Source organism: Tenrec ecaudatus, chromosome 14 (assembly GCF_050624435.1).
Source record: "Tenrec ecaudatus isolate mTenEca1 chromosome 14, mTenEca1.hap1, whole genome shotgun sequence".
Classification (NCBI taxonomy): domain Eukaryota; kingdom Metazoa; phylum Chordata; class Mammalia; order Afrosoricida; family Tenrecidae; genus Tenrec; species Tenrec ecaudatus.
Genome location: NC_134543.1, coordinates 60,426,648 through 60,449,602, shown reverse-complemented (window position 1 = coordinate 60,449,602; position 22,955 = coordinate 60,426,648). Strand labels below are relative to the sequence as shown.

The 22,955-nt window shown below is 37.2% G+C and overlaps 2 protein-coding genes across 3 annotated transcripts in view; one reads left to right on the top strand and one right to left on the bottom strand.

The window, feature by feature from the left end:
* Nucleotides 1-4,455, top strand: part of FANCM (FA complementation group M) — a 54,096-nt gene extending 49,641 nt beyond the window's left edge. The window contains exon 23 of the mRNA XM_075532106.1: nucleotides 220-4,455. Coding sequence (XP_075388221.1) covers nucleotides 220-328 — 109 coding nt within the window. The 3' untranslated portion in view covers nucleotides 329-4,455. The remainder of the gene's footprint in view (nucleotides 1-219) is intronic.
* Nucleotides 4,007-22,955, bottom strand: part of MIS18BP1 (MIS18 binding protein 1) — a 58,880-nt gene continuing 39,931 nt past the window's right edge. For both annotated transcript variants that reach the window (XM_075532107.1, XM_075532108.1), the window contains exons 10-16: nucleotides 20,379-21,240; nucleotides 17,913-18,085; nucleotides 16,162-16,322; nucleotides 13,922-14,070; nucleotides 9,028-9,115; nucleotides 5,058-5,118; nucleotides 4,007-4,879 (exon numbers count right to left, since the gene is read on the bottom strand). In XM_075532107.1, the coding sequence (XP_075388222.1) occupies nucleotides 4,776-4,879; nucleotides 5,058-5,118; nucleotides 9,028-9,115; nucleotides 13,922-14,070; nucleotides 16,162-16,322; nucleotides 17,913-18,085; nucleotides 20,379-21,240 (1,598 nt within the window). In that variant the 3' untranslated portion in view covers nucleotides 4,007-4,775. The remainder of the gene's footprint in view (nucleotides 4,880-5,057; nucleotides 5,119-9,027; nucleotides 9,116-13,921; nucleotides 14,071-16,161; nucleotides 16,323-17,912; nucleotides 18,086-20,378; nucleotides 21,241-22,955) is intronic.

Sequence of the window (22,955 nt, the reverse complement as noted above, 5' to 3'; positions counted from 1 at the left end):
GGAAGTTGATGAAAGAGAGCATTGCCTAGAACTCTGGGAGAGAAACAGACCAGCCCTTACATTTATCAATTCTATACCTTGAAAAACCTTGAACAATTCTACTGATTATTTTATTTTTCTAATACTTGAAACAGGAATATGTTAGAAAATTTCATTTTATTAAACCAAAGACTCATGATGAGAGTTGTTGAAGTTGTGTGTAATGTTTTTATTTTTTAGCTCCCCTCAAGAACTCTCCATGTATGCACAAGTACCTCATCAAAAGGCTGAGGAGATATACAGCTATATTCACTATTCATTTGACATGCAAATGTTGCCAAAGCCTTGACCAATCTGACTGGAATCCTTGAGTGAACAGACTCCCAAGATGATCAACTTCAGGAACCATTTTTTAATGACTGGCAGTTTAAATTATTTAAATGAGTGTTTCCATACCTCCAAAAGATGTTATATATTGTATGTTTTTATTTATATAATTTATTTGAGAAAACATTTCTGTTCAGTAATCATTTTGATGTTAACTTGTTTATGAAATAGTGTTTTGTATTGAATAAAAGTTTATCCAAATGCTATTCAGGGTAGTTGAAGAGGTGTATTTTGCAATTTTTCTAAAGATTAATGTATTGCTTTATAGCATAATGATGTTTCTATGACAGCTGCCAACTGTCATAATCTCATCTATATAAATATATTATCTAGAGTATTTTAAATATACCAGTAACTAAACTACAAAAGTAGATAAATGTTCTCATAACTAGGAAAGTTAAAAAATGAAGTCTTTCTCATAGGTATTAAGTACACTGGATTCCTGTTAATATGGATTCCAAGGGACTTGTTCTTTTTTTTTTTGAAGGATAAAATATTTATTTAAAGATAAATACGTGTGGCCAGATGCACGACCCACAGCTCGGATACACTTTGAGACGATCAGCAAACAGAAGTGTGTGAGTCTCTCTCCACATGAAACATTCATGGGGGGTTAATGGAAGAGGTTCTGTTATTTCTCGGGGCCCCCCAGTGGCAGGATATTTCTGTGCTGCTAGTTCCAACTATTTGAGGGCTTTTTTTCAAGTGTATCAAAGACTGTGTTGATTTCTTTCATTAACGCAGTCACATATGAAATATTTGTTGAATACCTATTATAAAAACCACTGACTCTGAGGTTACAGGATTTTTTAAAAAGCACCCTTCACCTTTGGGAGCTGAATATCAAGATAGAGAGTTGTTGGGTGATGCAGACGCTTAACATGCCTGCTGTCCCCCAAAAGGCTGGAAGGGATGAAGTACATACGGAGAAACCTCTGAACAAAGACCTAGCAATCCCCTTCCAGGAAAACCTCCGGGGAAATTCTCTGGAGCCCAGTCCTCTGCCAACACACCCGGGATTGCCGTGAGTAGAAGTTGACTCAACAGCGACTGTTAAAAAAAGGCAAATAATGTTAAAAATCAGCACAATAAATAAGCAAATGATTGAGTCCAGGGACTTGTTCTTTTTTAATTATTCATTTTATTGGGAGTGCTTACAGATAAATTATAACAATCCATAATTCAGTTAGATCAACATAATTGTACAATTGCTGCCATCTTCAGTTTCAAGACATTTTCTTCTTGAACTTTTTCATATCAGCACCCCTTTATCTGCTCCCTCCCCAATTCAACCCCCCTGAATCATTATTATATTTTATATTATTATTACTTGCCATAACTTAGACCATGCAATATATCCATTCACCCGCAATTGTTATTTGTTCCCCTCCGTGTGGTTATAGTCATCATTGCTATCAGTAATCCCTTCCCCCTTTCTCACCCCCTCTTCCTATATTCTCAGAGAATCACTAGTACCGTTAACGGTTTCTGAAGGGTTTATCTCTTTTGGATTTCTTGGATTTATCTATGTTGGATTTCATGCATCGAACGGTCTTAATTACACAAATGAACATGTGCAGATCTAACAAGATTAATGAGGTAAAACTAAGACCATAATAAGGGGGAAATATTAAAGAACTAGAGGATAATTGTTTCATTGGTGCTATAATGCACCCTGGATATGTCTTCCCTTTCATGTGGTCCTGTGAGAGACTGTCCCAAGACCCCATTGCTTTTCCTGCAGTCAGGGATGATGTGATCTAGTGCCCCACGTCCTGCCCAGTTATACCTTCATACACCTGTGTGTATGTGTACACACGCACATATATAAACACACACACACAAGCAGATGGGCTTTGGACCTCTATTTAAATCTTACCTGAGTATAAGGACAGTTTATTCGAATAATGTGGCACTGTATGATATTCACCTTCCTGCCACAACCACGGTAGGCAAAATAGGTGCACAGTGAGTGTGGTGAAGAAAGCTGATGGTGCGCAGCTATTAAAAGATATAGCGTCTAGAGTCTTAAAGACCTGAAGTTAAACAAATGGCCATCTAGCTGAGAAGCAACAAAGCCCACATGGAAAAAGCACATCAGCCTTTGTGATTATGAGGTGTCGGCAGGAAGAGGTGTCAAACGTTCAAAAACAAGCAATCAAATTGTCATAAAGAGCATAGCCAAAAGTGGAGACCTTCTTCCTCTCTTCCCACTTTCCACCTACCCTCCTTTTCTGGATTCTGTGTTGTGAGTCTTGTCTTTTAGCTGTACCTGTGTACAAGCTCTGGTAAAGCCTGATGTGAAAGGCAGAACTGGAGTCATGATAGTGGGGTGAAAGCTTCAAGGTACCAGAGGAATATTGTATGTTTCACAGGTGCTATCAACCACCTTGGTTGATTCATCCCTTCTGTGAGGGGATGTCCCATTGTCTACAGATGGGTTTTGCATCTCTGCTCAGACCCCCTTCATTTTCAATATGGTTTTGTTTTGGGTCTTCTGATTCCTATTACCAATCCCATTGACACCTCATGATAGCACACAGGTTGGTGTGTTTCTTCCATGTGGACTTATTGCTTCTCTGCTAGATGGCTGCTTATTTAATTTCAAGCCTTTAAGACCCCAGATGCTTTATCTTTTGATAGTCTGGCACCATCAGCTTTTCTTCACCACATTTGCTTATGCACCTATTTTGTCTTCAGTGATAGTGCAGGGAGGGAGGGTGAGCATCAGATGCCAAGTTGTTCGAACAAAGTGTTCTTAAGGTGGGGTTAAAGCAGAGTCCACTACCTGTATATTTCCATGTAAATATATGTACATAGACCAATACCTCTATTTTTATGAATTAATGTATTGACATACATACACACCTTTGTTTATACTTCTATCCATTACATTGCTTCCTGGGTCTTTCCTGTGTCCTTTGCCCTTCCTCCCGACGCACCATCACGCTCGCCCTGCTTCTGCCTTTCATATCTCTCAGCTAGATGGCTGTTGCTGCAAACCGCAGGATCTCAGTTAAGTTCTCAAGCCCTGAAAGTCTTTTCCACTTTTAAGTGTTCTTTGGAAGTTGCCTTAAACCTTACTGTGACTTGATGGGACTAAAACTTGATCCCTGGCAGGTGAGAGAACAGTACAGAACAGGAAGGAAACAAACTAGGATGCCAAAGGGATTCTGCCATAGTGAACATGGGGACGAGGGGTCGGACTCTAGACTGGGGCAAGTACATGTCTTCAAAACAATTAAAATTTTCCATTATGGAATTTGAACCCTATAAGGCCTAAAATACTCTACTAATTTCAAGCAGCATATTTTTTAAACAAAATATTGGCAACTCTAGTTTTATACTCCTTAGTAGTACACCAAAATAACCCTTTCATATGTTCCTCTTGCATGTACGAAACCTCTGGTAGAAGCATTAATGGTTTATAAAATAATTGTGGACCAATCGTACTATTTCTTTTTTAACTTTGTGTTTCTATAAATTCTGACAACATAACTACTGATTATTACTACTTAAGAAAATATTAATTTTTCTACAAGTTCATATATTTAAAAAAGGAAGCTTAAATTGGGCCACTAACATGCATGTTTGTTTCCTTTCTATGAACCAGTAGTTGAAAAGATAACCAAAGCACAAATACTGTAAAAATAACTAACTTTATTTAAACACTCAAGAGATGGGTGAGATGAATATATAACCAGAGAACAAATATTTTGTCAAATTTTGAAACAGAATAAGCTGAAACAAATATGCTCAAAAGTGTTTCTCCTTTACTGAAGGAGCTGTCAGTCAAAGGTATGTTGATTTCTTGCATGGGTAGATCTATTCATTGAATCTGTCTAATCTAATTTTTAAAAATGTGTATGTAAATAAGCTTGAAGAATGTAATACATTTGTTCTCTGATTCTCGCTAATAAAATACTGGAAAAAAACGTAAAATTGATTTAGGAGAAAAGTATGTTAAATCGTTTTCATATATAATTTAAATATTAGATTAACTCTAGGCTTATGAATCCAGTATTGACAATGTCAATTAAAATTTTTATGAATTTCGTAGCTACCAGAACAATGTATCTTTCATTCCCTCCTACTTATCAGTAACATTTAAAAACTGTTTGGACTAAAATTTTCCCATGCAAGCAGACTTACATGTGTGTAAGAGACATATCGAAATATGTTTTAATCATATTAAAATAGCATTTATAAAGTTACACCAACAAAACAATTTTCCTTAAATTTTTAGTAAACAGGAATGAATATTATATACAGAAAAATTTTACTTTGAATAGAATCTTTAAAAAGGAGCCCACATTTTCACACAAAACTATATTACAAAAAAAACATGTATAACAAATGAACATACAAATGTATTGTCTACAATACAAGTCCTAGGTATTTTCATATTTTTACTCTCCAGAGTCAGAGTTGGAAAAATAATAATCTTCCTCTTCTTCTTCATCTAAAGATTCCATCGCATCTGTAAAAAGCTGTCCAATACCAGAGGTATCTCCTATATTTGCAAAGAGAAATTTAATGGAAAGGATTTATATATATATATTTAATGTAATGATCAATAAAGTTGAAAACAACTATGCGGGGAAAAAATGATAGGTCTGTTTACACAAGAGAAATTATTTTTAGTTAACATTCAGGTAATAGAACCAAATTACAAAGGAAAGATATGTTACCTTTGCTAAATTTAAATTGGGTTTTTCTTCTTGATGTTGGGGTCAAAAAATCAGTTTCAGCCTATAAGAGAGTGCATAGTCGCATTAGCTAAATGGTGTGTAGACAAAGGTAAGCATGCTTTATCCTTAGAACACTGAGCATATGCCTAACACCAAACCTTCTAGTTATCTGTGAAACAACCACTGGTAATTCTCTCTTTAATCCAGGGAGGTACTATTACTTATTCAATGGTGTGGCTTTTGGGCAAACATGAGTAAAAGAAACCGAGACACAAAGCTACTAAAATTTACAACGTATTTTTTTCTTAAATAGTTTATAGCTAGCAAACAACTCGAAATATAAGCAAATAATGTATCATTATTAAGCATAGTGATTGCAGGTAAAAGGCTACACGCGAAGGATTACCATGCTAATTTTAAATTCTTGGCTAAAATGGTAATGTGTATATGGAAAGCTTTGAGTATACATTTTTCTAAGTTCTCAGCTATTTTCCTGGCGTTTTGGATTGACAATACTGGTAATAAAATCTATCCATGGTGAGCAGACGAGCACCCCCCATTGCTCAGCCTCTGGGTGAGACTATGGCGCAAAGCCCAACTGCAGAGGCAGACACACTAGAAGCTGCCTTTCCCTCATCGGAGCAACTGCATTGTTGCACCTTCCTACCAACCAGCAAGATAGCTCCAGCTTGCCAGCTCCCCCAGCTTCCTCCTGTGGACCCACCCCCACAGCAGCCTCCAGCAAGCCTGACCATCGGAGGCTGAGAACAAGCTACATGCTTGTTTGCCACCCACCCCACCCCACTTCTGCACACCGGCTGAGAACACAGATGTACCTGTCACTTCTATAAAGAGCCAATTGAGGAAAACAGTACATTGACAGAGTATTATAAAAAGCTGTACTAGTAACAAATTTGGGAATCTAGAAGAAAGTTAAGTTTTTAGAAATTCACTATCTACTTAAATTGAAACACGAACAAACAAAACCTAAATGTCCAACAATAAAAGTAACAATAGCTTTTTTAAAAACTCCCAACAACAACAACAACAAAAAAAAGCCCTGGCCCAAATGGATTCACTAGAGTTCTAGCAAACATTCACAGAAGAGTTGATACTAATTCCACTTAACCTATTCCAGAATGTAGGAAAAGGAAGGAATATTTCCTAATTCATGCTACGAAGCCACCATAACCCCAATGACAGAGCCATGCAAAGATATCAGACAGCATATACAAAGAATTAGACCAATATTCTTTAAGAACTGTGCAACATAAAAGTATGTTAAAGGGTAGCCTGTGATGGAGAACAGATGACAGTGATGGAAGAGGGCCAGTTTGCATGATCTAAAAATAAAAGTCCAGGAACTGACAGCATACCCACTGAAATGTTCGCTAAGTTGAATGTAATCACTTATTTTTGCCAAGGAAGACAACTATCTGCCCAACTAAGTGGAAGAGACCCGTTCCAAAGAAAAAGTTACCTTAGAAGACATGGAGATTATCATTAATATCACATGCAAGTAAAATCTTGTGGGAAGAAATTCAACAATGGTTGCAGCAATACATTGACAGCTGTGAGATATTCAAGCTGGATTCAGAAAAGGATGTGGCATAAATACAGCTGATGTCAGATGAACATTGGCTGAGAGGAGGGAGTACCAGCAAGATGTTAATGTGTGTTTCTTGACTATGCAAAGGTGTTTGGCTAAGTGGATCTTAACAAACTATGGATAGCGCTGAGAATGGGAGTTCCAGAATAATTCATTGTGCCCATTCAGAATCTGTATATGGACCAAGAAGCAATGGTAAAAACACAACATGGGAATACTGAGTGATTTTAAATCAAGAGAACCAGTGTTCTGTGCTTTAACTATACTCCTTCAACCTATGTGCTGAGCACATAATTTGAGAAGCTATATTATATAAACAAAGCCTCCAGATAGGGCAAGATATGACAAAATAACGATGTATAAAATACCAAGGGCACATGAGGGTGGGGGGAGAGGGGAGGGAGGGGAAAAAAAAAAGAGGACCTGATGCAAAGGGCTTAAGTGGAGAGCATATGCTTTGAGAATGATTGGGGCAGGGAATGTGCGGATGTGCTTTATATAATTGATTTATGTATATGTATGGATTGTGATAAGAGTTGTATGAGTCCCTAATACAATGTAAAAAAAGAAAAGGGGAGAAAAAAAATGATTAAGGCAAAGAATGTACAGATGTGCTTTATACAATTGATGTATGTATATGTGTGGACTGTGATAAGAGTTGTATGAGCCCCTAATAAATTGTTTAAAAAAAAAAAAGAACAAAGCATCAGGATTGAAAGAAGGCTTCCCAGGTGACACAACTTCACTTGATGAAAGAGAAGACTTGAAGCATTTCTTTATGAAGATGCAAGGATTTCAGCCCTTTAGTATGGATTACAACCCAATGTAGAAAAACAAAAATCCTCACAACTGGATCAGTAATTAATATGAATGGAGAAATGTTTGAGGTTGTCCAAGATTTTTGTGTTGCTTGAATCCATAATAAATATTCTTATGATCAGCAGTCAGGATATCCAATGATGCATTGCAGTGGGTAAATAAATCTGTTTAAGGCTTCCTGACAGTGCTGGAAACAAGGACATTACTTTAAGGATTAAAGTACGTCTGAACCAAGCCATAGTATTTTCCACTGCTTCATATGTATGTGAAAGTTGGGTACTGAATAAGAAAGACGGAAAAAGAATCACTCTGTTTGAATGCTGGTGCTGTATGTGAATTGAAAGCACCATAGGCTGCCAAAAGAACAAAGTCTTGGAGAAGTACAGGCACAATCTTCATAGAAGCAAGGATTATGAGACGCCGTCTCATGTACATTAGACATGTTGTCAGGAGACACCAAGTCCCTGAAGAAGGTTAAGTAGAGGGGCACTGAAAATAATGAAGGCCCTTAATAAGATGGTTGACACACTGTTGCAACAATGGACTCAAACATTAACAATTGTGAGCATGGCACAAGACCAGGCAGGGTTTTGTTACGTTGTACATAGTCACTATGAATCAGAACCATCTTGTTGGCACTAAACATATGCATCTTAAAGTTAGACAATGAAAAAAGACAAAAAGAAATTCAACACATTTAAACTTTGGTCCTGGCAAATATTGAAAGCACCATGGGCTGCCAGAACAACAAACAAATCTATCTTGGACAAAGCAATCAGAATGCTTCTTAGAAGAAAGGATACTAAGACTCAGTATTAAGTATTTTGGACATGTTATCAGGAGAAATCAGTCCATGGAAAAAGACATCATGCTTGCTAAGGTTGGGGGTTAGTGAAAAAGAGGTGGGCATTCAATGAGATGAACTGGCCACTGAAAATACACAGAAATACAAATGAATAAAAGGCAACTATGTATTGGGAGTACCATATAAAAGTTAGTCACAAATACCAAAATGTGTGTGATTGCACAGGTGAGCATGTGCATGGGAGTCTCGGTGTGTACCATTACATAGATGTTGCTAGATGCAACGGGATCAATTCTGCTCAGTGACCCCATGTACAACACAACACTGCTCAATTCTACAGCACCACTGACATATCTTCTTTTGATCTGTATGTGTTTTTCCCTTTTCAGCCCACAAATGAATATTTTACTTATTCTCATCTTGCTCAAACCCTGCCTTCAGTGAGCTGCCATTAGAACCGGCCCCTCTTGCTCTAGTCTGACAGTGTTTAGTTAGTTAAGTGCATAATACATATGAGCGTGTATTATTGTTTACTTCCATTAGAACCAGCCCCTCTGGCTCTAACCTGACAGTCCTTAGTTAAGTGTATAATATATATGAGCGTGTATTATCGTTTACTTCCATTAGGCAATAAACACCTTGAAGGCAAGGGACTTAACTATTATAATGCACATGATTTGTTATCTATTATCATTAATTAGCTATGTTGTAAATGAATTAAGAATAAAAATACTTACTGTTTTTTTCTTGATGTTACCCCAGACAATACCACCTTTACTTTTATGGGTTTTTTGCATATGAAAAACATATTTATCACAGTCATCCCTGTTTGAATACAAAATGATTTCAGGTCAATATTATTATACTTTTATTCATAGCACTTCTTATCATCATTGAAAACCAAGGATTACAGCCGTCAATAGATGACCACTTAACTGGTAATCTACTATCACACTGAAATCTTCACAACTGGACCAATAGGCAACATGATAAACGGGAAAGGTTGAAGTTGCTGAGGATTTTATCTTGCGAAGATCCACAATCAAGGCTCACAGAAGCAGAAGTCAAAGGATCAAAAGATGCTGTACAAGATCTCTTTAGAGTACGGAAACGCAAGGATAGTACTTGGAGGACTGAGGTTCACTTGACCACAGTCATCATAGTATTTCCTTCTTTTTCCCCCTAAATACTTTTATTGGGGGCTCTTATACCTCTTATCACAACCCATACATTCCTCCAATGTGTCAAGTATATTTACACATGTCACCATCATCATTTTCAAAGCATTCTCTTCCCACTTGAGCCCAATATCAGCTCCCCATTTCTTTCCCCTCGCCCCCAACCTTCCCTTATGAACTCTTATAGATTTTTCCCCCATCTTACATCATCCTGTCGCCCCTCACCACTTTCCTATTATTCGTTCCTCTGGGAGGGGCTTCTAGATTGATCCTTGTGATTGCCTCGTATGTATGGGAAAGTTGGCCACTGAATAGGGAAGACTGAGGACGAATCAATACATTTGAATTACGGTGTATGCTGGAGAAGAATACTGAGAGTTTCTTTGGACTGCTAAAAAGAAGCCCCAGTTTATCTTGGAGGACGTATGCCAGAATGCTCCAGAGAAGCAAGGATGGCAAGACTTCGTCTTTCATACATTGGACATACTGTTAGGAGAGAGCAGTCCCTGGAGAAAGACATCCTGCTTAGTAAGGAAGGCATCAAAAGAAGGCTGGCCTTCAATGAGCTGCACGGACGTAACCGCAACAATGGACTCAGGCCCAGACCTCATTGTGAGGGTGCCACAGGACTGTGCATTGCTTCATTCTGTGTGCACAGGGTCACTATGCTTTGGAACTGATTTGAAGGCATCTAACAACATTCAGAGGGTGAAAAGGTAGTAAGTAATCTGAAAGAAAATAATGTAAATTTTTAATTGTAGAAACTTGAATTGGTGTATGTTTTGATTACATTCTAAACAAAGATATAATATGTAAAGGAAAAACAGCCAATAAACACAAAATTAAAGACTAAGAATTTTTTTTAACAGGATGGGCAAGGGTGTGACAATAACAAGTCAATTCTGACTAGTAGCTACCTCTAACGACAAGCGAGGACTGTGCCTGTGGGTTTATGAGGCTGCAAATCTTTATTAGAACAGGAAGTCTCTTTGTCCTGGGGAGCTACTGGTTTTGCACTGCTGACTGTGTTCACAGCACAACTCGTAACCCACTGTGCCACCAGGGTGTGATGTACAGGTGGATAAAATGCTCCAAACAGAGGGAAACAATATGTATTCTAGGAAATTAAAGCTTGTTTTTTGTTTATTATTCATGGTATCATCTATATTCTCCCCAAGTTCCATCTTTCTTCTTTCCCAAAACCTCTTGTCCCTGAACTCCTTGCTTGCTACACCTTGTACTTACAAGTATTTTTATAATCACCTACCTCTCCTACCTTTTCCTTTTCCCACTGGTAGCAAACACTTGATTCATTAATTTAGATGAAAATCTGCTCAAAGTGATTATTAAAATTTTTGTCCAAAATTATAATGTTCACTATGGCTCATAATAAAAATTAAAACTAAATAAACCAAAATAATTTCATTGCCATGAAAAAAATATAGTTTTGTCTAATAAATGAATTTAAAATTTCACCAAGTTTCTTGAGAGGATAGAATATTTTTTCTCAACCATGATCATCTGGCCTTTGCCTACAACTGTACATGGTTTACTCTTGCTGTGATCAATACTGACTTTACCAGCTAAATGGAGTAGCCTAATTTTCAAGTTTATTCTCATCATCGCTGTGCCTATTAGCGATCCCTATACTTTTCATATATTTTTTAATATTTCAAATATATCATACATTCATGTGGTTCAAAATTCAGTCTTCCATTCATCCTCAGTTATCTTGGCTCCTCTCTCTAGAGAGAACAAATGTTTTTCAGTGTTTAATGAATCTTAATAGGTATTAAAATGAAAGCAAAAATATATATGAGAAGGCTTCACAATTTCTTGGCAAAGTATCCACTGTTTTAAAATTACTACAAACTTTTAAGGCCCCTCATATCTTATAAGACACACACGGCAAACGTACTACCATTAAGTGGATTTCCACTTATAGCTACACAACTCTCTCTCTCTCTCTCTCACACACACACACACACACACACAAAAGGCTGTGGGTGCATTTTCAGTATATTTGCACGTGAAGGCTGGACAATATATAAAACTGAAAAATTAGTGATTTTGAATTAGGATGCTGTCAAAGAATACTGAAAATACCATAAACTGCCAAAACTAACAAATCTGTGTTGGAAGAAGAACAGATTGTTTCACGTACATGGTAAGTCTAAAAGTTACCTTGCTTATAAAACCATTGTTAAAACCACAGTTAATTGCTACAAAACCATCATTATTAGGTGCCATCAAATTGTTTCCAATCCACCACGACCCATGTACAGCACAGTGAAACTCTGCCTGGTCTGTACCATTCTCACAGTTGTTCTTTGCCAACTCATCTTATTGGGGGTCTTCCTCTTTCCCATTGCCGCTCGATTTACCCCAGCATGCTGCCTTCTCCAGGGACTGGTCTCTCTTGACATTATGGCTAAAGCACACGAGGAAAGTCCTCCCCGTCCTTTAGCGAGCCTTCTGGCTGTACTTCTTCCCAAAGATGAGGCTTTCTATTCTGTAAAGAGTTACATTCTTGGAGTTGGAATCACCTTGATGGCAGCGAGTTTGGGGTTTTAAAAGTCTGTCTATATAATGCACTAGAATTTATTTATTTTAAAAATGATTTCAGTTGTGTTTTTATTTTTATTAATAATTTTACTGGGGGGAGTCCTCTTACAAATCTTATGACAACCCATCATTCAATTGTATTAACCATACTTGTACATATGCTGCCATCAACATTTCCAAAACATTTTCTTTCTACTTGGCCCTTGGTATCAGCTCCTCTTTTGTTCCCCTACCTCCCCCACTGCAGAATTTATTTAAATAGTCTGTTCTTGGTGGGCATTTGAGTAGTTGCTAGTCCTTTGTCATTATAAACAATGTTACAATGGATAAGCTGTTGTGGAGTGAAGTTGCTTAAATATGGTTTTTCTATTCATGTCTTTATAACTCCCACCAAATCATTGGGTATGACCATGTAAATAGGGTGTATGAAACACTTTGAGGGGGAATGGTCGGTTTGGGCATTTCTCTGGGTATGAGAGCCATCTGTGAAGCAGGGAGAGTGAGCAGTGACTTTCTTTTATTTTTTGGACGAGTGACTTTCAATTAAAAAAAAAACAGCTACTAGCAGAATGTATACAAGATGCATTTTGTGTGAAATCTCTGTCTGAAGAGACAGCAGAGGTTGCAGCACTGAGACCTTAAAACAGAGCAGAGGAGCCACACCAAGACCATAAGGCATAGTAGAGAAGCAACGTGGAGATCTTGAGGCAGAGCAATGGGTTTCCCAGATCAGGGAGACAGAGATCAAGGGACCAGAGAGATATGCTTGGCAGTCTGGCAAGAACTACTATAGACAAAAAAATTGTCACCTTACCATTTTGTAACCCGCTAAGCTTCTCAAATAAGCGCCTAAATTGTGAATATTGTTTGTGAGTTCTGTGTGGCCACTGCCACAAATTATTGAACGTATCAGAAAAGTAGAGTACCACGGGAGATTTCAGAATAATGGAGGTGATGGAATGTCAGTTGGCGCTGGGCTCGTGTGGAGCTGAGTTCCTTTCTCCTTTGTGTTGGCCATGAGGTGCTATGTGGCCTCCTGCCATATCCTTAGCTGTACATTCACAATTGCTAGGAGTAGAATTAGTGGGTGAAATGGCACGTGAACTTATTCTTTTGATAAATACTAAAAATTATTGTCTACTGAAATTAAATTACCTCATTAGTGATGCATGAAAATGGCTTTCCTTAATAGTTCAGAGGCAAGCCCTGGTAGTGTATTAGGTTACATGTTGGGCTGGGCTAATTGCAAAGTCAGCAGTTTGAAACCACCAGCTGAAGGAGAAAGGTGAGGTTTTCTACTGCCACAAAGATTGATAGTCTCAGTAACCCACAGTTACTAGCAGAAATAGTTCTACTGTGTCCTATAGGGTCACCCAGAGTTGGAATATACCTGATGGCAGTGAAATATCTATTAGAAAAATCAGCCTTCTTACTGTGATGAGCTACATGTTCTTTTCTCATATTCACTTCTGGCTACACATGGTAGCTGGCAACATACAAGACCTTTTTCATTCTATATGGCTGACTATCAATATCTTCATTAGTAATTTCAGGGCCTTTTATCAGAAAGACAAATAATTAGAGGGTACAAAATAACTCTCCAAGGTTTATGTATTTTTTTATAGTTTAATACTTTACCTACAAAACTCGGATCCATTTGGAATTTATACTGATGTAAATTGTGAGCTATATCTGAACACTATTGAATAACATCCCCATTTCCTGACCTTGTCCATCCTTGACTTCTAGGAACTATTCTTCCTTGATGGTGTTTTTAAATGATACTCTTCACCTTATAGGGATCTACTCACAGAAATTCACCAGATGTTTAAATATCCCTCATTATACAGATGAAGGGAATTACTGTACTATATGTATAAACACTTACCTGTTTACAGAGGCAAGCATGCCAGGACTAACATGCTGACACTGAGGGGTTTTTGCCAGTGGAAAGATAACTGAGGATGGAGTTAATGGGTTCATGTCCATATTTGGCAGAATATCATCCTCTTCTTGATGGTTCTGAAAACTTGGTAACTAGAAAGTAGTTATGGTTAGCAGGTACCCATAAAAATGAAATTTCTCATCATCAAAAATCTTTGTTTCATGTACTAATTTGCTTTCCTTACAATTTTCCAACTGAGATAATTAAACATTAAAAGTTTGATGTGCTTGACACATTGGATGCATGTATGGATTGTGATAAGAGTTGTACGAGCCCCCAATGAAATGACTTAAAAGGAAAAACAGTTTGTGGACAGAGTTGCCTGTAAAACTCCTAACTTCTTTTTTTTTTTTTTAATTTTAACAATTTATTAGGGGCTCATACAACTCTTATCACCATCCATACATTATACATACATCAATTGTATAAAGCACAACAATACATTCCCTGCCCCAATCATTCTCAAGGCATTTGCTCTCCACTTAAAAAACTCCTCTAACTTCTTTGTAAAACAGAGACAGTGACATGGCTACTAAAAGTTGTATACATACACTTGCACTTGCAAGCATTTTCTGAAGAGTCAAGAAATATTTTAGACTTTGTAGGCCACATAGTTTCTGCCACAACTATTCAGGTCTGCTACTAGAGTACGAGAGCAGTCAGAGGCAACTTGTCAATAAATGGACATGACTATATTTAATAAAATTTCAATTAACTGCAATTCATTTTTACTGTCACTCAGTAGGTGCTGAACAGCATTAAACTATTTCGTGTGTCTATATTTCCAATAAACAATTTAGCCCTTAGATATTACTTACATTAAAACCTAGATAAGTGGTTTTATGCTATAAAATGAATACATTCACTATTTTAGTCTATATTACATTATGTTTTAATGCTGCCTATATAGAACCAAAAACGATACTGGCATTAACACAAAGGGCATTACAGAAAGGTTTCAGGTAAGATCCCTCTATAAAATTTGTGTAGGCAAAAAGGAAGCCTAGATAATTAATTATGTTATTAAACTCTGTAAAGCATTGTGAAGGCTTATAAGTCAAAGACGATTTTATAATATTGTTGGATTTAAAAATATCAAGTCTAGTTCACTCATTAAATTATTATACTTAATAGCCCAGTTGTCCACATCCACAATTCTTTTATTAAAATTTAAAAATATACTGATTACAGAAATAGTCTCAACTTTGCATTTAATATTATATTTAGTAAACATCCTTATTGTATGTATCTGTTTTTATTTTTTTACTGTAATGTTGTGACTATCTTTGGGATGGTTTTGGGTTTCTCCAGAATTTTGTAAGGTAAGTGCACAAGAGTACACTTTTGTGTCACTTGCCTTGAGAGCTCTGGCGGCGCTGTCAGCTAAGACTGCCACAGGCCAGGGATTCAAACCCACTGGCTGCTCCACGGGAAAAAGATGAGACTGCTTGCTTTCATAAAGATTTACAGCCTCAGAAATGCTATGTTGGATTGCTATGAGGGAGAACTGGCTCGAGAGCAATGGGTTTAGTCTGGGTTATACCGCAATGATGATTTCCAAAAGCTAGGGTTCAATTTACACACCAAGCAATGTACAACTGTAGTAACACCTTTCATGCTTTGCTAAGAGGATATTTTAACAATTGTGTAAATCAGAACGCATACATATACTTTACTTTGTTTTGTAAACTGGCTACATTGAGTACTTCAAGTGCTTGCTCAGTCTTTTCAGTTTTTCTTGGCACGGTCTCCCTGCTATCTCAGTACTTCCTATTATTCCAATAGCACTTCAGTGAGCTCTTCAGATTACAGGTATTATTGACTTGGTTGCAAATGCTTTACCACAATCACTGAAGCCTTACTTATGGTACTTCTCACATTATTAAAATGAACTTTTATAGATTCAAATCTGTTAGTTTTGTCTAGTCACAATTTACCATGCTAATTTTCTTATTTTTTTTAAAAATGGGTTGTTCAGTGAATAACCTTTGGAAGCTGGTAAGAATGTCATTGACTGGCAGAATTCTGCTAATACTATATTCTAGCTATATCTATGGACACCATCAATCCTTAGCTTAAACAGTAGTGGCGAACACCAACTGTACATAAAAGTAAAACATCTAAAAGCCAAGATAATTTTAAAAAATAGCAATTTCATACAGTTAAGACTCTTTCTTACTTACCAGCACTCTTCGTTTCTGTAAAGGTGTTGTGCTGAAAAAGTCATCATGGTCATCCTTCGGCAACTGTTCCAGAAAGTCCCTCATCTGCTGCTTTCTTTTCAGAGTTCCCACTTTGGCGGTTATCTTCATCGCTGGTTTCTTATCAGCATTACCTATCTTGCCTTGAAGTCAGGAAAACATTTTGTTAACATGTACACTAATTGCTCTATAAAGTTAACAGCTTTTCAAAGTCTATATTGTGTTTTCAGATTAAGTACATTCACCCTCTACCATGATCTGGCAATATGATTATTAGGCAGCAAGTCTCCTAAAGAAGCCACAGATTAGTCATGATGAGATTAAAGATTACACACACACACACACACACACACTGTAATCATAAATAATGGAGATAAGGTTGCATTGTCAAGGATTTTATCTTGCTTGGATCCACAATCAATGCTCATGAAAGCAGCACTCATGAGATGAGAAAACTCGTTGTTTTGAGTTCTCTTCCACATTTTTCTCCCACTCTATCCAGGACCTTCTCATGTGATCCTTTTGAAGCAGTTGGCAGTGGTAGCTGGAAACTACCTAATTCTTCTGGTCTCAGGATTGTGGAGATTGGTAAATTTGCTGCACAAAACCTCTTTTAGGTACTGAGAAACGAGGATGTTACTTTGAGGATTGAGGAGTAAGGTGTACCTAATCCAAGCCAAGTCAGGGTATTTTCAATGGCTTTATATGCATGTGAAAGCTGAACATTGAATAAGGACGCCTGAAGAAGAATCAGTGCATTTGAATGATGGTGCTGGCAAAGACTGAAAATACCATGGACTGCCAAAAGGACAAACACATCTCCTAGGAGAATGGCAAGGCTTCCTCGTATACAAGTTGGACATGTTGTCAGGAGACCAGTCCCTGGAGGAGGACATCATGCTTGGTAAGTAGAGGGACACTGGTAAAGAAGGTCCTCAGATGACAGATTGGCACAGTGGCTGCAACAGAGAGCTCACGTATAGGACACATTGTGAGGATGGCACAGGACCATGCAGTGTTCTGTTCTGGTGTACATGGGGTCACTAGGGGTCAGAACTGACTTGCCACTACCTAACAACAATATGCTGTGAGAAAGGCTACTTCCCACACATACTTCTTTTGAATACTTCTTTTGTTAAAATATAAAACTAACTGAAATATGGTAATAATACGTCCTAAAGTTTAGTGTAGGACTTTTAAGAATAAGACCTTTTGTTAGCAACATGACCAGGAATGCGGAGCCCGGGGCTGCTGCGGGATAAACACCGGGCTCCCGAGTGCGAGGTCATCGAGTCTGCCTGAGAGAGCGATGAGGCAGTCTGTGCTCCCAAAGACTCACCCCGAGAAACACCCAGGGTCACCGAGAGCCAGAAGCTACTTGAAGGCAGCGAGTTTAAATATGACACGGGAACGATAAAAATGAAATTTATTCTAAGTTTTCTAATAAATGATTAGGGATTCTACCCACATGACTTTAAATTGGACTTTTGGATCAACAACTGCTAGATTTAAATGCTGATTTTCTAGAATAAACACAGCTGCTAAAACTATTACTGAGGAAAACAGCTACTTAGGTAAGACTCAAAAACTTAAATGGATATCTTTAGCTTTCTTTCCAATTTTAAAAATATAAGAAAATACTTACTCTAAACAAACCCACAGTAAAATAAAATACACTTAGTGACTGGTTAGACATTTTTCATAGAGAATTATGAAAAACTATTAAAGATTACCATTTTGCCCTTTCAGACGGGCTGGCTTTTTCTTAGAGACATGTTTCTGAAGTGCTTTCCCTTGAGAATCTTCCATATATTTCTTCTGGCATTCCTCAGCTGATCGGGAACCTACAGCTATGGCTACATCTGACCAGAAACCAGGTTTGTGCTTTGGAAGAGATGTAAATGCACTATGAAAGAACAAAACCAGTTAAAGAACATGAATAAAAATAAGTTCCTGAGTACATATCACAAAATCAATGAGATTTATTACATTATACTTAATGAAAATCGTTCTAGATAACTATTTGAAAAGAAAATAGTCCCTGTACTCAACTTACTCTAGAGCATAATATGTGAAAATATACTGCATCTACTCGAGTATAAGCTGTTTTTTCAGCACAATTTTTATGCAGTTGTGGTAAATTTAGGTGCCTCGGCTGATATTCGGGTCGGCTTATAAGCGAGAATACGCGGTAAGTTTACTGATTAGATGTCTTCAAATTTGTTGCATTAAACCTGAGAAACCATCCCAGATGTCATTAGTTTTTTTTTTTTTGTCATTAGTTTTTTATAAGCCAAACTAATCAATGACCTGATTTTCTCGGGGGAGCTCTAACATGCTAAGTGTATCGGATGATGGGCTCATTTCCTACATATTTTTGGTTATAAACTCTCATTTGAAAATATTACATTTTCATTCTACTATAATTCACAAAACATATTTTATATAAAATATTCTAGATGAGAGAAATGAAAAAACAGAAAAAACCCTAATCCACATAAAGCTGACCCTTCTTTAACAAACGAATCATGTTCTAACTTTTCATTTGTAAATGAGTTCTCAGAACCTGTCATACATATTGGTAGCCTGAAAACATAACTAACAATTTATTTCAATATTCTCTTTTACTATTATCTATCCCAGTTATTTATTTAGGTTAAGTACCACATAATTGACAGGATTTAATGCTGTCTAAATATTATTCAAAGATCTACTCAGTCTTTACATACCCTCTATCAGTCCAGGATACCCCATAAGGGCAGTATTGAAACCCACACTTAACTGTATGTGCCCTAAGAAAAATTACCAAAAAAAAGCATAAAACAAGAAAAATTAACCAAACCAAGCAAAACTCCTAATCATGATCTATAAGGCTGTACATGATATAGTCATAGCCTATTTTGCTCCCTTTTTCTCTCATGCCATTCCCCTACTACTCCTTTGACTCTCACAACAGTCATCTCAGGTCCTCTCATAGCAACCTTTCTCTAGCCTGTTTTGGCTGTTCTCTGTGCTTGAGATGCTTTCTCCAGTGGATATAGCTGACTCCATCTCATCTGTGAATGCCCCCTTACGTATTAAAGGCAGAGAGAGCTTTTCTGATCCCACTACTTACAGCTGTCCAGCTCAGACTCATGGTTGTTTCCTTTACAGAATGTAACCCGATTGTAACTGGGTTTATTTAAATGGGCTTACTCTCTGTATTGTCTTCCCGAGTCTGCACTACAAACTCACTGCGAGAGAGCTCTGTTACTGCTATAACCGGACACTAAAAATGAGACATCTGCAGGGCTTGGCTGCAATGTCTGCACTATGAAATTCTGGCCATGTCATCTCATTTTTGAGACCCTATTTTCTTTCCTATAAATTAGGGAAGAAAGATTAGTTCAGCTTTAATGTTTTAATAATAACTGAATTATAAAATATTCCTTAAAATGTAGAACTAAGAGGGAAAGCAACATTTGGCTGTCTGGAATATTAAAAAATAGAAAAAGGTCTTGTTTTAAAGACTTAATTAGAAGTTATCTATATATTTACTCTAGTCTTCGTACAAATCCTAATTTCTGCCCATTTTAATTTAAAAATTATTTTTAATAAATTTTATTGGGGCTCTTACAACATTCCATACATATATTGTATTAAGCACATTTGTACATATGCTGCCATCATCCTTTTCAAAAAATTTTCTACTTGAGTCCTTGATATCAGTTTTTCACCCCTCCCTCGGTCCCCCACCCTCAGACCATCATGACCCTTTGATAAATTAAAAAATATTATTTCGCATCGTATACCATCTGTTGTTTGTTCCTCTGGAGTGGGGTTATATGTAGATCACTGTGATGGGTTCTCCCTTTCTCCTCCCACCTTCCCCTCATGTTATTCCTACCCCCATTACTGTTCCTAAGGGGTTTGTATGTCATGTATTTCACGTGTCAAGAGCTCTTATCTGCATCAGTGTACATGCTCTGGTCGAGCCAGATTTGTAAGGTAGAATTGGGGTCATGATGGTGGCGGGAGGAAGCATTAAAGAACTAGAGGAGTGTTGTATGCTTCATTGGTGCTATACTGCACCCTATCTGCCCATTTTTAAATGACATCTTCCATGGTAATGGTTAGAAGTCATGAAAGCATTCCCTGATTGATATTTTTATGTCCTTACCTGTTTTGTACACTTCTGCAAATATTTTACAACTACTTACTAATGCAATTTCTGTAACTCCTTCTCATTCCATTCCGTCTCCTGTGGCAAACCAGGTAAACATTCTGAGGGATGGCTATTCCTCTTTTTAGATTCCATCCCCTTAAAAACAGGGCCCTCATTCGTAATATCAGAGTTTGAAACAGTTTGTTTAGCAGAAGATTTAACTTTTTTTTGTTCGATATAATATTCACTCTCGCTTTCTTCAGTTTCAGATTCACACATCAGTAGAAAAGTCCTTGTGGTGTTTCTTCTACTTTTTCTCAGGTGGACCTCTTCTTTGGTATTTCTGGGTTTGGTTTCCTTAACCACACTAGCTTTCCTTTTAACTTTCGTTTCTGTTTCACTCCCTTCACTAGACAATTCTGATGACTGATGGCTCTGAAATGACATAGCTCCTTGATTTCCAATTTTCTTCAATGTTGACAATCTTGTCTTTCTGGTACAGTCAGAGTCCACCATTTGTTTCCTTCCAAGGGCGGGTATTTTTGTTTTCGTGTTGACAGTGAGTATATCAGGTTCACAGAAATCTTTCTTGTTTTTCCTTTTGTTATCCATACTGTACTCAAACGTATTTTCTGAAGTCCGAGTGGGCTCCCTGATAGGACATGTGGTTTTATTTAGAGCTAACTTACTTTCTCTTTGAGGCTGCGGAGCAGTATAATCTGTTACTTTTTTAATGGTACTAGAGGAAAGATTATACTGCATGCATTTATGCTCTATCACTGTTTTAGATTTAAGTGGTGTTAATAAAATACAGGCTTTCTTCTGACGGATAGCCATCCGTGTTCTCTCTTCATCTGAGGAAATCTGTGCTCTTGAGGTGAGAATATCGGTGGATATATTTGTTTCTGCAGATCTTCCTTCAGTTTCATAAAACAAAACCAAAGATACAGTCTTACATTAGTTATAAAGAAATACAGTGTAAATATATTTTTATAAATACAGTAATTTATTTCCCCCCAAACTTCACTGTACACATTGTTGCCTGGAAAACAACTATGTTCTCTGTACAAGACTTCTCAGTGTACTTGTGGACATACGAGCACCTCTGCCTACCTTTCTATATAGTTCCAATCTCTCACTATACTCACATATGAACTTTATCAATGTCTATCAAACCATTTGCTATTTCTTGGGTTTTCTTGATTCTTAACTTTAATTAATGTATTCACTCTGGAAAATTTTTGTTACTTATTTCCAAACTCAACTAAGCCATGAGCTTTGCTCTCAATTCCTTAGCCAAATTAAAGTTCTTCTTCCTTCAAATTTCCAGAATGTTTTAAAATAATGCCATACAGTACAAGGTGTCCTTCATTAAAAATGCATCACTGTTTTATCTTTCAAAGAAATTGGAAAAACACATTAGTGGCAACAATTTTGTTTTCATACTTGCATTTCTTTGGGGGAAGTTAGTACAGAACCTTTCATATATTACATAAAACAAACAAACAAAAAACCCCTCAGTGTCAACACGTGGCAACTCATGTGTTACAGATTAGAGCGCCAGAGGGATTTCTGGGCTTTTCTCGTTAGAGAAGCCCCACCAGGCCTTCCTTCCACACTGCAAGCAGGGTTTCAATCTCCAGTTAACACTTAAGTACAAATGGTTCATGCCAGTCAAGGACCTGACTTTACATATGCACCCAAAACCAAACCACCTGCCAATGAGTCAATTCTAACAGAGCAGAACTGTTCCTTAAGGTTTCCACCAAGGCTGTAGTCTTTAACACAGCAAAGTGCCTCATCTTTATCTCACTGAGCAGCTGGTGGCTTTGAACTGCTGACCTTGAAGTTAGCAGCCCAATGAATAACTCACCGGAACTTCTTTCATGTATCTGTAGATGATAAATATTTATTAAATCAACTCTTCGAAAGTAAATTAGAAGATACTAGAAATCACTAGGATTACTAGGACTAGACTAGGTGTGTAATATCGGAAACAGAAGCTTTTCTAATTAAGTAAGTTAAGAGAAAATGGGAAGCTGGTTCCATGCTTCATCTTCAACTGATAGGGTGATCGCATGAGGCACCTTTGCTAAATCCTCTGAAACTGAAGCCTAAGAAGACTTAAATATAACTTGGATATCTTGAATAGACTGTGTGACTAGTTAAAGAAAGGGGGCCCTGCATGGCTCCTAAGTACTTGACTACTGGTGGTTCAAGCCCAACCAAAAGCAACTTGGTAAACAGGCATAAATATCTGCTTCGGACAGGTCACAGACTTGACAATCCCATGAAGCAGTTTTAGTCTGTAGACGTGTGGTTACCACACGTAGGAATCAACTTGACCAACAAACAACAACAAATTAAATGGAATCAAACCCCCTAATTTGGAATTTAGAAAGCTAAAAGCCAGAATAACTGAAAATTTCACTTGAGGTTATAAAATTCTAATTATAAACTATAAACCACATTGATCATCATACCGAAATACTGCAACAACTTACACATATTTTGTGGCATTTTACAAGTTGAAATGACAAAATGGAAGTTGTGAGCAATAAAGAATGCTAAGGATAAAAGAACCACTTAAATTATAATTCATGGAGAAGTTGTACCAATCAAAAGAAACCTA